Source organism: Lycium ferocissimum, chromosome 6 (assembly GCF_029784015.1).
Source record: "Lycium ferocissimum isolate CSIRO_LF1 chromosome 6, AGI_CSIRO_Lferr_CH_V1, whole genome shotgun sequence".
NCBI lineage: Eukaryota > Viridiplantae > Streptophyta > Magnoliopsida > Solanales > Solanaceae > Lycium > Lycium ferocissimum.
In genome coordinates, this window is record NC_081347.1 from 59,753,129 (window position 1) to 59,768,655 (window position 15,527).

The window sequence follows — 15,527 nt, forward strand, 5'->3', positions numbered from 1 at the left end:
TTGTGAGAACAACGCATCTGACACTAATAGTTACACTGGCCACAGACAAGTACTCTTCAATGCTTGATGTTGTCTAACTTCTCCACCACTCTAATTCTACCAGCATATTCTTTAACAAATCAAGACTCTATACCAAAGACATATGGTTCTAATCAATTTAAAAATAGGGGAAAAAGTGTATCATGGGGTAATGAAAGTATAAGGGTGTATTTGTTGTGAGGAAAATATTTTCCAATTTCCGACCGAATACATACCAAAAAATATTTTCCCCAAAATAAAAACTTGTTTGGTAAAACTTCCAAAGTCTGCTTATTTTGAAAAGTGTTTTTCTCAAAAGTATTTTCCGCAAAAATACTTTTGGAGAGTAACAAATTGTGTTTGGTTAATCAATATGAAAATCACTTTTGCAAATGTTAGTCCAGTAATTTATGCTTGATCAAGGTTCCAAAAGTGCGTATGGAAAAAATTCACTTTTTCATCTTATGAAAAACGGCTTCTACTCTAGCTCACAAGCTTATCTTTTTACCTAAAAGCTTGGCCAAACATCTCAACTTGTTAAAATAAATATTTTCTTTTTTAAAGAAAACACTTTTAACTTCCTCAGAAGCTTGACCTGTTGGCCAAATAGGCCATAAATCATGTAAGGAAAAGCATTATCCAGAAGGCTTTTGTCATACCAAACACACCCTAACAGCCATATTTTTTCCATACCAAGTTTATAAGGTGATCTTTGATGCATTGACCTCCCGTAATATTTGCTTTTGCTGCAAGCTCCTCTATAGTTTTGTAGAGTGTTGAGAAGAAAATCTTTACCCTCTCTGAATGGTAACGCACAGTTAAGTAATTACCGTCCAACCTGTAAATGTTAAAAAATTGCACAATATGGCCTCTTTTGAGGCTACTCGTTAAACCTCGTTAGCCCAATGAGCTAAATTCCGCCTTAAATTTAAATGCAATTTTTTGCGCGGATTGCCCTTATTTTGGAGCGGTCTTTAATTTGTGCCCCTCAAATTGGTGGTCTTTAATATTTTCCCTTCGTTTAACACTCAGAGGTCTTGGGTTCTAACTCAGGCTCAGTAAAATAATAATAATAATAATAATAATTTGCAAGTCATAAGTTGGGATTCACAGGGCAGAAGTTGGGATTCGTAAGGCATAAGTTGGACGGCAGAAGTTGGACCCCAACTTATGCCTTAAGTAAGGCAAACTTTTGCCCAAAATTAGGCATTAAGGCAGAGGTTTGCGAAATTCCAGCAAAATAATATATATTTTTTTTTGCCAGATTTGAAACCCAACTTATGCTCTGCGAATCCCAGCTTATGCCTTGCGAATTTTTCTTTTAATTTTTGACTGAACGGGGGTTCGAACCTGGAACCAAGAGGCATATAGCGAAGGACAAATTTTAAAGACCACTGATTTGAGAGGCAAAAATTAAAGACCACCCCCAACGAACGAAGGGAAATCCTGCAAATTGCCCATTTAAATGTGGTTTGATGAATTTTTCTTTTTTCTCAAACAAATTTAGCCCACCAAATTAATTGGGAAAGAAATCTTTTTTTTTTTTGCGCGATTTCCCTTCATTTGGGGTGGTCTTTAATTTTTGTCCAATCGGTGGTCTTTAAGTTTTGCCCTTCACCTAATACTCCCAAGGTTGTCGTTTGAACACCAACTCGACAAAAAAAAAAAAAAAAAAAAGAGTTCGCAAGGCAGAAGTTGCATTTTGCCTTAAGGCGCAATTTTGCAAATTTGTCCATACAAATTGCTTAACTAGGACTTGCATGCAGAAATTTGTACCCCGCCTACGTGCAAATTCCGCCGTAAGGCCCAAATTATACCTTAAGGGTGAAAGTTAAAGACCATCATTTTGAGGTACAAAAATTAAAGACCACTCCTAGCGAAGGAAAATCCTGCGAATTGCCCAAAAGAATTTAAATAGTGAGCCTAAGAAAGTCAATTTGTGCAGGCAATTCACAGGAATGCCCTTATTTTGGGGTGGTCTTTAATTTTTCCCTTCGCCTAATACCACGAGGTTTAAGGTTCAAACCTTGGCTCAGTCAAAAAAAAAAAAAAACTGCAAGGCATAGTTTTGTTGCAAAATTAGGCCTTCAAAATTCTGCTTTAAGACAGAGTTTAAAAGCAAAATTCGACTTCCGAATCCAAACCACCGCCTTGCGAAATTCCTTTTTTTTTTTTTTTTTTTTTTTGAGTCAAGGTGGCTTCGAAACCGTAACCCACCGTATTGTGCAAGACAAAAAATCAAAGACCACCAATTTGAAAGGAAAAAATTAAAGACCAACCCAAAAGAAGGACAATCCGCGCAAAAAAATGATTTGTGCAAATCCTCCAAGCCCAACTGCCGCTTATGAAAAATGGGGGAAAATTCACAAGTAGTCATTTTTCTAATTCATGTAATTATATAATAGTCACTGCACGGGAGCTTTAATTTCAACAAATGAGCTTTCAAAATACTATCATGAAGTTTCAGTTGTAGAAGTTGAAATTTCTGAACGACAACTATTACGTAACCAGGAAATTTGTCGCGCTTCACGCGATTGTGAGAGACACCAATAAAATACAAAATAATTATTAATGAATTTAGTTAAAACAAATTCAACTATATGAAGAAGAAAGTTAATTATATATATTAATAAAATCACAATATAAATATTTAGGATAATTAGAGCATAAATAAATCACATTTTTTATTGTCAAATATTCTTTAAAAATAAAAAGATCATTTGTAGGAATTTTTTCTCATATACTTTGTGTGGTGGTGGTCAATACACTTCATCTAATATAATCATTCATGTATCTAAGGACTCGATTACTTTTTCCTGCTTTAATTAGATTGTATAACTTTTATTCTTTGAAAATTTCTTCCATTCAAGTAATAGAGAATGCGGGAAAAAAAAGTAATGGAACCAAAAAAAAGGAAGGAAAAGAGAAAAGCAAACTTTCAATTCCCTTTTATGTTTTTCCTTTCATTATTCTCCCACTCAATTGACTTCCTCCCTATCCTTCGTTAATCTGCCACTTCCTTTATTAGTTTCCTCTTTTTCCTTTTAATATTTTCCTCCCTTTTCCTACGGTGTCGTCTGACAAAGAGACTGTGTTCCCTTGACCATACCTACAGTTACAAATCTCTACTTTCTTCCCCTAATTCACCATAAAATATACCAAAAAAAAATAAAAAATTAATGCTTTTAGCACTCGTCTTATAAATAAAGAAAAGTAACTCTTTCAAAAAAAGAAATATATCCAAGTTCCAAAAAAGCAAATAGCCCAAAAAGCAAAAGATAACAGAGTATCTCAAAAAAAAATTAGGACACGCAGTCGATATATGACAACATCATATCTCATCGTGAAAGAAGATGGTATTATAGTAGGGATACTTAAAATTTAAATGAAAATCGATTAAAATAGGAGGATAAAAATTAGCATACCTCATGTGTAATGCAAATACTGCCATTTGACAACCAAGATTATTGACCTGTATGTGCATTATAAAAAAAGATTACACATTGAAAAGAGGGTGAAGTTTAATAAGGTGGAAGATTGAAGGGAGAAGATATGTACCAAAATCATATCGAAATAGCACTTCATTACAAAAAAGTTAAGGGCATGGACTCTATATATGATAACATCGTATTTCATCGTGAAAGAAGAAAATATTATAGAAAAAACAATTAAAAAATTTATGAAAATCAAGTAAAATAGGAGGATTAAAAAATAACACACCTCATGAGTAATTGCGACCAGTTGTGAAACATTCAATTGGACTCTGAAGTAGAATGCAAAATTTGAAGGCCGTTGGGGACTTCTTTTTTCCTAATAGAAAGTGAATTCTGAAAGACTTCTAATAAGTAATAGTAGTATTTTTTACTGTAGAAAAGGAAGTTTGTCCCTAATGGAGACGTTTTGCAGTAGTGAACGTTTTATGGCAGAAGGAGGTCTAATAAAGAGAGTCCGGAACCAAAGTGACCCCAAAAAAAATATTTTGAACCAAAATACCCCCCAAAAAAAAAAAAGGTTACATAACTACCTTTAGCGTAGTAAAATACTGCGACCGTGACGGAGCCGTTAAGTGCTTTAGCGCAGTATTTTACTGCGCTAAACCAAAGTTTCTCTCACTATAGCGCAAGTAAATACGCGCTATAGGAGTCCACCATTTTCCAAAAACAGCCTCTTATTATATTTTCACTCTTTTTTACGTAGTTTAGCCGTATATTAATCATGCTTTGAGACTCCGGAACTTCAATATTTTATATAGAACCCTACTTATATTTGTACAATTAATAAGGTAGGCTCAATACATCAAGGATACGCAAAAGTTTGGATTGTCGTTTTAGTGGTTGAAAAGTGCTCGAAGTCCTTTTTTGTTTGAAGACTTGTAGTCATTAGCTTAACATTATTTATCTTTTAGGGTTTCATGTTATTTTTAAATTAATGCTTAACTTTATTTCGAATGTGTCACATTTTTTTTATTATCAATTTAGGATGTGAAACTATAAACAATAATAAAGACTAAGATAATATTTATAAATATGCAAAAAATATATAATATTTACGATAAATCAGACAACACTAATATATATACACTATCGTGGATGGGTCCCACATGTGGTATGCCTGAGACTATCCTTAGGCCTAAGGCTCATACCATCCCCACCGCCCTCGCCATCGTCTCCATCGCCCTTTTTCCTCTTAATAACCGGGCGCTCCAAGTCATTATCAGCTCCTTTTCCCTTGGTCCGTGCGCTCTTGACTAGAATGTGCTTCTTCTTGGGATCTGGTCCCGCTAGCACGGGCAGAACCTCATGCTGACCTGGGTCTGGAAACTCGACCTCTTCCTCGTCGGGAGTCGCCACCGCAGGCGCCGAAGGATGAACCTGAAAAGTATATAATAATTAGTATCATTTCTTATTTATATTGAATACATTAACGTTTGTTGAATAATCAAACCTGTGTGTCAACGGGCGCCTGAGTAGGTTCCTGAGATGGGTCTGTAGGCTCTCAAGATGGGTCTGGTGGTGAGTTTGAGGTAGTCTCCTGGACGAGATGCTGTTCGAAGTCCAAATAAAGGTTATAAAAATTAAATAAATATTTACCTTATATTGAATAAAATTAATTTGAAGTGAAACTCTTACCTGCGCCTCGGTAGTCTCACATGAGAAGACACCTACTCGCCGGCAAAGTTGATGAGAATGCTCTTGAATGGATCGCTCCTGTGGACCCATTGGCGCCGAATCCTAAAATATGAAAAAAAATGAAATAATAAGTAACATACATATTTAAAATAAGTACTTTAAATAATCAAATATGTATATTGAATATTGACCTTATATTGAATAAAACTAATTTTAAAAAAAAAAGCTTACCTCGTGGCTCGACAAATACACGGGAAGACACCGGCCGGCGGCGCCCATGAGAAAATGCCCGAGTGGGTGGCTCGGTGGACCCGCTGGCGCCGAATCCTAAAATATAAAATATTACTAAATAATGAGTAACATAAATATTTAAAATAAGTAATTAAAATGAACAAATAAGTATTTTAAATACTAACCGGGCTAAAAAACTCATCGAAGTTAAGAATCCTGGCTCCCTCTAAATTTCTCACAGGCCGCTCATCAGCTAATGAAGCGCTTAACGCCGCCCAATCGACGTTATCACGCTCCTCCATGTATGCATTCTCTGCCGGGCCGTGATGAAGACCCGTATCTCGGCAAGTAGGAGCGCCGGCACAGGTGAGTCCCCCGAGCCGCCACCGCCTAGAACGGCGCGTATAGACTAGACCGGGAACGTCCTCTGGAATGGGATCGGCCTCATCTTCCTCATCTAGCAAATGGTGTCCTCCACCACCAGGTCCTCTAGCAGCAGCACGGCGTCCTCAGGCAGCACGGCCTCCTCCTCTGGGAGCACTCGGTCCTCCTCCTGGCGTTGGCTGATACTCAGGCCCTGGAACAAGCTCCTCCATGCGCCTAATCTCTCCTGCCTGTCGGATACCATCCTCCGATATTCGTACCATCTCTGACGTAAGCCCCGCAAGCCCGGGGTAAGGCATATGCTCTAGCCCGAAGATGCGTAATCGTTGTACGGCCACCAGCTGCATTTGTGTTCAACAGTAAAAAAAAAGAAGTTATTTTTTAAAACGTAACAATTAATGAAATTAAATAAATCTAAATACGATAAACTTACCAATGCCTCGTACTGCCCCGCTAGTGCTGAGTATCCTACATCCCTGCAGGGACGCAAAGCCGGGTTGTCGATTAATCGGCGTGTGATCTGATGATACCAGCGCATGTAATCCTCAATGGGAGTTAAATGGCCGACCATCGCTAAAGTGCCCAACCTGTTCTCCTAACGGTGGAGCTGGACAGCCATGAAAGCCAGAAAATCATCATCAACGGCAGCCCGATCGTCCCCGCCGGGTAGTGTCGGAGCTCATGACGGACGTCGTGGGTATACATCGTGTGCCCAAATCGTTGTAAGACATGCTCGGGCATGTGGTCCTTTACGATGTCCAGGTGTATTAACGGACACCGCAACCTCCAAACCCCCTGACCTGCCCTGCAAAAGGCCGGCAAACCATCTAATATAGCAGCGTACGGCGTCCATATAAATAGCTGCATAACATATAAATACAAATCAGTGATCACCAAGTAGAAAAGACGTTTAATTAAATTAATAATGTAAAGTTAAATAGTTTTACTGCTCGTCCGTCATGTGATCAAGCTGGTCCCGGAATGGAAGAATACTATGGTACGTATCCACATCCCGGTCAAAACCCGCTATCCACCTCCTCGCATAAAGCATGTCAATCTCGAGGTGATGCCTAGGTATGGGCTGAAAAGAAAGCATCCTCTCCCACGCCCATAACTGTAAGCGATATTAGAAAATACGATTTTTAGTCGTCGTTTCAAAAAGTTTGTTTACATTAAAAGAACGCACACTTAAAATATTACCTGGAGAAGAGCAAAAAATCCACACACATCTCTCGAAAAAGGCGCACCAATAGACACTCGGCAAACGAGGCGTGATAGCATCCGTAAAGATACGCCAAAACAACATCCGCCCACCGTAGTCTCCCAAGCGAACCGACCGTCAGATGCTCCAAGAAAACCAAGTAACGTAAATAAAAGGCTCGAAAAGGCACCTGATGAGTTCGAGAACAAGATGCTCCCCGAATATAATAAGCGAAAAGATCAAATCCGGTCGCTATAAGTCAATAACGACGGGGTAAAAGTCGGTCGTCACCGGTCATTAAAAGCTCCGTCGTTAAAACTTAACGACCGGATTGCAAACCCGGTCGTTAAATATCTTTTAACGACAACAAGTAATCCAGTCGTTGTACTTCCTTACAACGACCAAATTTCCCTTCGTTGATGACCTCTCTGGTCGTTAAACCTTGAAATAAAACAACAAACTCCAGTCGTTATTAAGTACTTTTAGCGACTGAAATTCCTTTCGTTGATCAAAATACTTTTAACGACTGAAGTTCCTTTTGCAAATTTTAATAAAAATAATTAAATAATTCATAATTTTCCCTGCGCTTCTGAAGTAGTATTATTTTATATGCTTTCACATGCAACCTAAAGTATACCAAATAATTGATATTCATATAAAATTTCATTGTTAGGCGCAAAAACCTAAACATCACATTAATTACTGAAAAACATAAATATGTCCAACAAAATAAATCCATCAAATCCTAAAAATTGAGAAAAGGAAATTGTAGCATATGTACAAATGACGTCTCTACACCAATACTAATAAAACAATAAACATAATGCGCTTCAACTTGCTCTGCACTTTGTTCGAGGACATTTCTTCAATCTTCAAGTTCTTGATCTGTTAAAAGAACAATCCATGTCAGTTTAGTAACAGAATGCCTGCTAGCTATTTTCCTAGTTTAAAAAATAAAGGAATAATTTAATCACCAGTTAGCCAAACAATTGGAGCAAATAAATCATGCATTAGCTATCAGCATGTTAACATAGTATGACTAGCAAACAACAAATAGCTACAGAACAGTAGAAAAACATAGATTTATCATAATATACCTCTATACATGTCAAAAGTAAATATATCATCCCAACCAATAGATCCTTCTCACTCGTAGCCATTTCATTCTTAATCTTAATGAAATTTCAACACTATCAATCACCCTAAGGTTTTGACTTGACCCCAAAAACTACTTCACATTAGTAATGAAGACTGTCATTTTGATACTTGAAAGAAAGGAATTTCTAAAGGAGCAAACAAATTGTATATTGAAGTATACAAAAAATGGTTCACCATATAGTAGCTAACTTATTCTTAAAGGCTTATAATTAATCTCTACCATTTTGATTTCTCAAAAATGAGAGAGATGGCAACGTGGAGATAAAAATGATCAATAAAGCTATCACAATAAGCTTCTTCCATCTCGAAACAATATACAACTATAAATTACAGCATTATGGGACAATCAACACACATTTATTTTTAATTACCTTACACAAATTTGGGTGCGCATAATATATATATATATATATATATATATATATATATAATTTGAGGGGGTTGATCACCGGAGGTGATCTCGACCCGTTCCATTGTTCATTATATGATCCGGAAAGAATATATAGTCCAAACATTATCCATCATATTTTCCACGAAGCAACTCTAATTGTTCACAAATAGTTCAACCAAATAGACATATCCGATGAACTACTCTTTTACCCGAACGCCATCATCATCATCATAAAAAATTAACAAATAAATCCACAAATCTCAAACGCCAAAAGAATGCATAACTGTTGACGTACACAGTAGAACTATTTCAAAAATTAAAACACTTGAATCTAGTCTCTAGATCAAATCATAATAGCAAAACAGGCTACTGCATTAGCAAAGTCGTTATCAAAGAGGAGCACTTGTAAAACATATCACTAAATCTATTGAGAAATACGCATTATGTAATAGTTGACAGAAAATTTACTAACCTAGTGGAGGTGATGAAGGCTGACGAACCAATATACGTTCAAGCCGTTCATATTTACTCTCCAGAATATCCATGCGCTTTTGTAGTGATTCCTTTTCTTTTTTAGTTGTTTTAAGCTCTTCCGCCAATGCAGCCTTTGAGGTGGTACCACCTTTCAACTCCTTAGCGGTTATCCCACCCCCAAATCCAATTGCATGACTTTTGCATTGAGGTCCAAAGCACCTTTCCACTACCTCAATATTAGTAAGAGTCGGTTCAGATTGTACCAGCTCTTGGATTTCAGCCTATAAAATATAAGAATGTTTAAAATATTGCAATACACTAAAGAAGAGGAAGGATGTTAAATGAAATTTATAAAAAGACATACATATTTTTCGATGGTTTCAGGTTCGACAAGCTCATCGTCCTTCTTATGAGTCTCAAAGAAAATAGTTGCCATGTTTGGTGGATTACCATCTTTGCCTCCCTTTACAATTTAAAAAACAAGTCACATAAATCTTTCATACAAAGAGGAGATTTCCTCATAGGGTTACACGATTTACTTACCATTTCGTAACTAATCTCTCTATAAGGTTTGCTACCCGTATGATGAGGCATAACTACCTTAGACCTATTGATTGAGTTTCTTGTACTTGCTTCCTGCATTAACAACACAATAGTGAAATTATTACAAGGTAGTTTAATGATTCTATTTTTAATGTCAGCTTTGAAGCTAGGTAGCAGAGAGTAAATAGAGAAAAAAAAAAGAGTATAAAAAACATCACTGCAACTTTATTTTTTGGGTCCTGTGGAAAGAAGACATCAAAAATATTCTGATTTTTTTTTTTGGCCCTGCCATAAATTGTTCTTGAAAAGTAATCACATGCCACTTGAAATAAAATGCTATTAGTTAATAGCTATGAAATCATACCTTAAATTTATCAGATAAGAAATGCTCCTTGACCAACCATTGCCAATCACTCTTTTCTACTCCCCGCCGCTCATCTTTTAGAACCTCATGCAACGACTTTGATTTCATTTTCTTGTGCAATGATCCTCTCCAATTATTCCAAAGTTTTCTCATATGTTGCAGAACATGACCTCTATGATCAATCATGTCATCACTGTCAAATTTTTCCTGAAATAGAGAAAAATATCAACAGAAGTGTCTTGAATAAGTGAAAACAAGGCATCAATTTACAGATCACCAAATATAGCAGTAACCTAGAAGTTTTAGGATCAAAAATCAATATTTCAAATCAATAACAAGTATTGTTTACCAAAACATAATGGAATGATCTTAATGCATTACGTACGGCCATTCCAAAACAATGTCAACTTAAAGGAGAGCCTATTATTGGATATTTGTGTAATAGACATGTTCTTATTAGGTGTAGCTTCTTTGAAGATTATGTGACACTTATGTCCAAGCCTTCCTTCTGGATTAAGGATAGAAATTTATCTTATCCCATGAGAACGTTGAAGTGGGATCCTTGGTTCACTCCGGAGGAAGAAACAAGTATTGCTATAGCGTGGATTTCCTTCCCTGCACTTGCACCTCATTTTTTTGTGGAGGAAGTGTTGTTCTCTTTGGCTTCAGCAGTGGGGAAGCCATTGATGATTGATCCAGCTACTAAAAATAAAACGAGAACTAGTTGTGCTCGTGTCAAGGTGGTGGTTGATTTATTGGAGAAATATCCTACAAGAGTGCAAATTAATGTTGTTGATGTTAAATCACGTTGGGTGAAAATCCAATATGATTTCATGCCCAAATATTGTAAGGAGTGTAGTTTGCAAGGGCCTGATGAGAGTTCTTGTTTGAATATTCATCCGGAATTATTTCCAACCAATGAAAATAGTGATAATGTAGTCGTGGATATTACTGGTGTTAAAGAACCAAACAATGTTAATGTGGAGAGTGAAGAACAACAAGGCTAAAGCTCTGTACACCAGTTAGAAAATAATGGAGATAAAGGTAAGCAAGTCCCAACTGTTAACAATGCTAAAGAACCTGTTAAAGGTAATAACAAGGGCAAAAATAAAGTTTCTTACCCAAACAAGGTGAAGAATCATGCTACTATGGTGTTACAGAGTGGGAAAATTGTGGGCAATGTTAAGAATGTGTATAAGTGGCAAACTAACCAAAGGAAAAATCAGAGACAAAAGAATGTTGATGGGAATAAACAACAACTGGCAGTGCCTGCAGTAAAGTAAACTTTTGGAAATAATGTTGAAAACAGCTTGCTACAGTAAGTTCTAAGGCTGTGCAAGTTGCTAACAAATTTGATAGCTTATGTGGGAACAAGAGGATATTAATGGCTACAGATGATGATGTTACTGTTATGTAGAGGGAATAAGAGGATATTAATACTCAACGCCAGGAAAAGGATGTTGAGAGTGTTAATGATACTGGTGGTATAGCTGGAGATACTCAGAAGAAGGTGCATATTGCCGGTGAAATTAGCACTAAAATGCAGGTGGGCACTGATGTGCAAATGCAGAAAATCAGTCAAGAGGTGGATATGAGTGCTGAGAAGCTGGCTGAGAAAATAGTACACAAACAGCAGCAAGTTCATGCTACTGAGAGTGCTTCAGTTACTCCATTTCACTTGAGGGATGCTGTGGTGCAAACAAGGCAACAAGCAGACAAGGCACTTGAAACTAATGTGTCTCCCAAGGCTAATAATCATAAGCAGCAGCATACAGCTAACAATTTTGCAGCTCACAAACAACAGCCAGATGAAGTGATGAAGAGAAGTGGGAACAAACATGCTACTGGTTCTAATCAGCAGATGCAACAACAAAAGAATAATGGTAATACAAGAGGCAAGTCATCTCAGGTGGTACACCATGATGGAAATAAGCAGAATCAACTGGTAAATGCACAGGATTTGCAGCATTCTACATCCAATGTCAAAAGCCAAAATCAGGTTGCAGTAAAAAATTCTCAAGGACACTTGCAAGTAGCAGTAGCAGGAGAGGAAAGAAGCATAATTGATATGGATGAGGAGTCTACTGCACAGAATTTTTTAATGCTGCTAGGGAGGGTGATATATCACCTAGACATTAATTTTCATATCAAATTTTCACTTTCTAGTAAATCAAGAAAGCAATGTTGTATATACTTACAGTAACAGCTTTCCACATGTGCTCAAGCTTATGTTCTTCGATGTCCAACCATGAGTGTACTCGCAGCGGGCACATATTACGATCACGAACTAGCAAACCCAAGTGTCTAGAAAACGAGGCGTGATTCGGCCCAACAACTCGATTTTGGTAGAAAGTGACTCTTAACTTTTCTCCAGGTTTCAGTCGCAAAACTTTCTTACAAATGTTCATTCCTCTCACTTTATTTGTCTTTTCAGATTCACATGGACCTGCAAAATTTAAAGTACGTCAAACAAAACAAAACGTCCAAGCCACTAACAACAAGAAAATATTACACAAAAGAAAATAAAGTACTAGTTTCACTAGTCTGAGCATCTTGAGTCACTTCAGCAACTTTTTTTGCCTTTTGAGATTCAAATGGACCTGCAAATTTTAATCTAAGTAAAACAATACAAAAAAGTTCAAGCCTATTAACAACAAAAAAATATTACATAGAAGAAAATAAAATTCTAGTTTCGCTTCTCTAACCATCTCGAGTAACTTCAGCCACCTTTTTTGCCTTTTGAGATTCAAATGGACCTGCAAATTTTAAGTCAAACAATACAAAAAGTTCAAGCCCACTAAAAACAAAAAGATATTACACAGAAGAAAATAAAATACCAGTTTCACTTCTCTGAACATCTCGAGTCACTTCAGCCACTTTTTTTGCCTTTTGAGATTCAAATGGACCTGCAAATTTTAGTGTAAGTCAAACAATACAAAAAGTTCAAGCCCACTAACAGCAAGAAATATTACAGAGAAGAAATTAAATAGAAGTTTCACTTCTCTGAACATCTCGAGTCACTGCAGCCACTTTTTTTGCCTTATGAGATTCAAATGGACCTGCCAATTGTAGTGTAAGTCAAACAAAACAAAAGGTTCAAGTCCACTAACAACAAGAAATATTACACAGAAGAAAATAAAATACTAGTATCACTTCTCTGAACATCTAGAGTCACTTCAAAGATCTTGATAAAGGGAGTCTTCCATTGGATCAAAACCAGGAGGCACAAGGATACTTCTCTTTGTTGGCTTATTTAGATTAGAAGTTGCTGGAGTACAACTTCTATTTTTTCCAATCGGGGTCCTCTTTTCAGCAGTAACTCTTATGCTTTGTCCTCGACCGCTTCTGTCACTTCTCTGAGCGTCTTGAGTCATTTCAGCTTCTTGATAGAGGGGGAAATTGTCTTCCATTGCTTCAAAATAAGGGTGCACATTGAAATTTTTCTCAGCTAGCATATTCAACTTAGAAGTTGCTGTATTACAACTCTTATTTTTGGCAATTAGAGTCCTCTGTTCGGCATTAACTCTTAAAGAGCCCATTACTCTTAAGCTTTTCCCTCCCCGTCCCTTTGCTGCTAAGGCACCAGGTTGAATGAATTCATGCTTAGCAATCTTCGAAGCTGATCCCATTTCATACTTCTGGATTTTTGAGGGATTCATGTCAACCTAATACCAAAAAAAATATATAAGAGCAAAGTCGGCAAGTTTTCAATAAGAAGAAAAGTAAATTGAGAACGACATTCAGAATGAAGACACAATGTACATGTCACAAAGTTCCTTGCATGAACCATTACTACTATAGTAAGAGCGAGGTAATATTCAAGATTAATTCATTGGGAAAAAAATTCAGAGCAAATAATAAAGAATCAACAGCAAGACTCAAAACCCCACGCCAAACCCTAGCTTTTTCCGGGCATTAATGGCCAATCCAACCATGGAGCAGCCTCCTTCTGAGGTTGCTCCACCCAACCCACCCTAGACTATACAAAATTACTAAAATCAGCAATTTTAAACAACAACAACGATCCACAAGCCACTGGTTTGTTTTCAAACAGTGGAGAAACAAATATTGTGCCTCCTATTCCATTGAAACCTATCATATACGTGCATATTGGGGAACCAACAATTCAATATTCCATGGAAGAAATTAATCAGATGATCATTCACGAGGAATTACAATATGCAGTTATTGGTAAGTTTACATATGGAGTGCCCGACATGCAATTTCTACGTACTTCACTTGCTAGGCAGTGTGAACTAAAAACTGATAATACTATTGGTTTTTTGTGTAATAGACACATTTTGATTAGATGCAAGTTGTTTGAAGATTACGTAACTCTCATGTCTAAGCCTGCGTTTTGGCTTAAAGAATCTCAATGGTCCCATCCAATGCGAACACTTAAATGGGATCCATGGTTTGATCCGGAGAAAGAAACGAGCATTGCAATTGCTTGGATTTCATTCCCAACCTTAGCACCTAATTATTTTGGGAAGTCTCAGTTATTTTCAACGGCTTCGGCAGTAGGAAAGCCATTAACATTAGATTTGGCTACTAAAAATAAGACACGACCTAGCTGTGCTCGTTCAAAGTGGAGGTAGATTTGTTGAAGGAACATCATAAGCGTGTGGCTATTCAAGCTATTGATAGTGCTACTGGAGAAGTTAAAACTAAGTGGGTAAAAATACAATACGATTTCATGCCGAAGTATTGTAAAGATTGTAGTTTGCAAGGTCATGATGAGGCTTCAAGAGATAAGGCAGCTGATGGGCAGACTCCTGAGTCTATAACATCATCACAAGAAATAAATGCCATGTTTGATAAAGTTACAGATGAGAGTGAAGCTATAGAGTTAATGAGCTAGAGATAGTTGGCACTCAACCTGGTGAGAGTGTCACTGCAAGTAGTCAAGAGGTAGATAAGAATGAAGTGAAGTGCGCAAAGGAGAAACAGCAGCAAGTTGATATTTCTGTAAGTGATTCAGTGACTCCAATGAGGGGTGCTGAGTTTCAGTCAGGCCAGGAAGCAGATATGATACTTGCAAATGAGTTAACTTCAACTATTAATACTCCTAAGCGAGTTTACGATTGAAATGTAAAAGAAGGTTTGTTGGTTGAGAAAGGCACCGCTTTTATCTTGGTGTGCACAGACCATAAGAGTGGTGCTAAGAAGCCTGGTAGTGTTTCTACCCATGGCAAATTAGGTGGCAAAGGTAATACAAATGTGCAAGAAACTCAGCAGCAAAAAATTACTTTAAATTCAGAAGGAAAGAATAGCCAGGCTGTGCAAAGTGCTGCAAAAAAGCAGATTCAGGTCTTACATGCTACTTCTGTAAACTTAAAAGTTTCAGGCAAGGAACATAACACTCAGAAGCAGGATAGGCAATATGAGGCCAATGCAAAGGATAAAAAACAATCTCAAGTTGTCAATGTGCAAAAGAACACTGTAAATTTACAAGTAGCAGTTGCAGGTGATGAAAGGAAAATTGATCTTGATGAAGAGTCAGCTGCACAGAATTTTCTCAATGCTACAAGGGATGGGGACTTGTCTTCTAGACAGGTGCAAAGTGAAAAAAACAAAAATAAAACTCATGCAAGGAAGCATAGTTGGGATGGTAAGATGAATGAGGAATTTGTT

At 37.0% G+C, this 15,527-nt stretch overlaps 1 protein-coding gene and 1 long non-coding RNA gene across 2 annotated transcripts; both read right to left on the bottom strand.

Moving 5' to 3' along the window:
• Positions 1-3,033: 3,033 nt before the first annotated feature.
• Positions 3,034-3,731, bottom strand: LOC132060855 (uncharacterized). The gene is made up of 2 exons (XR_009416043.1): positions 3,577-3,731; positions 3,034-3,490 (listed from the first exon to the last, which is right to left on the bottom strand). It is a non-coding gene; the product is annotated as an uncharacterized LOC132060855 (long non-coding RNA).
• A 3,866-nt stretch (positions 3,732-7,597) lies between these two features.
• On the bottom strand, positions 7,598-13,552 carry LOC132060445 (uncharacterized). The gene is made up of 11 exons (XM_059453487.1): positions 13,111-13,552; positions 12,893-12,952; positions 12,740-12,799; positions 12,599-12,649; positions 12,425-12,493; positions 12,092-12,339; positions 9,894-10,100; positions 9,530-9,622; positions 9,351-9,449; positions 8,985-9,267; positions 7,598-7,848 (listed from the first exon to the last, which is right to left on the bottom strand). The coding sequence occupies exons 1-11, from the start codon at positions 13,550-13,552 to the stop codon at positions 7,829-7,831; spliced, it is 1,632 nt and encodes a 543-aa protein (XP_059309470.1). The 3' UTR covers positions 7,598-7,828.
• Positions 13,553-15,527: the final 1,975 nt, after the last annotated feature.

Bases quoted from the DNA above. Each gene is read 5' to 3' on its own strand.
- LOC132060445 (XM_059453487.1), bottom strand. From the start codon at position 13,552: ATGAATCCCTCAAAAATCCAGAAGTATGAAATGGGATCAGCTTCGAAG. The intron at 12,800-12,892 runs GTGAAACTTCTA...TAAAATTTGCAG, and splicing joins GACTCGAGATGTTCAGAGAA to GTCCATTTGAATCTCAAAAG. The intron at 9,623-9,893 runs GTATGATTTCAT...TTGTTAATGCAG, and splicing joins TCTTATCTGATAAATTTAAG to GAAGCAAGTACAAGAAACTC.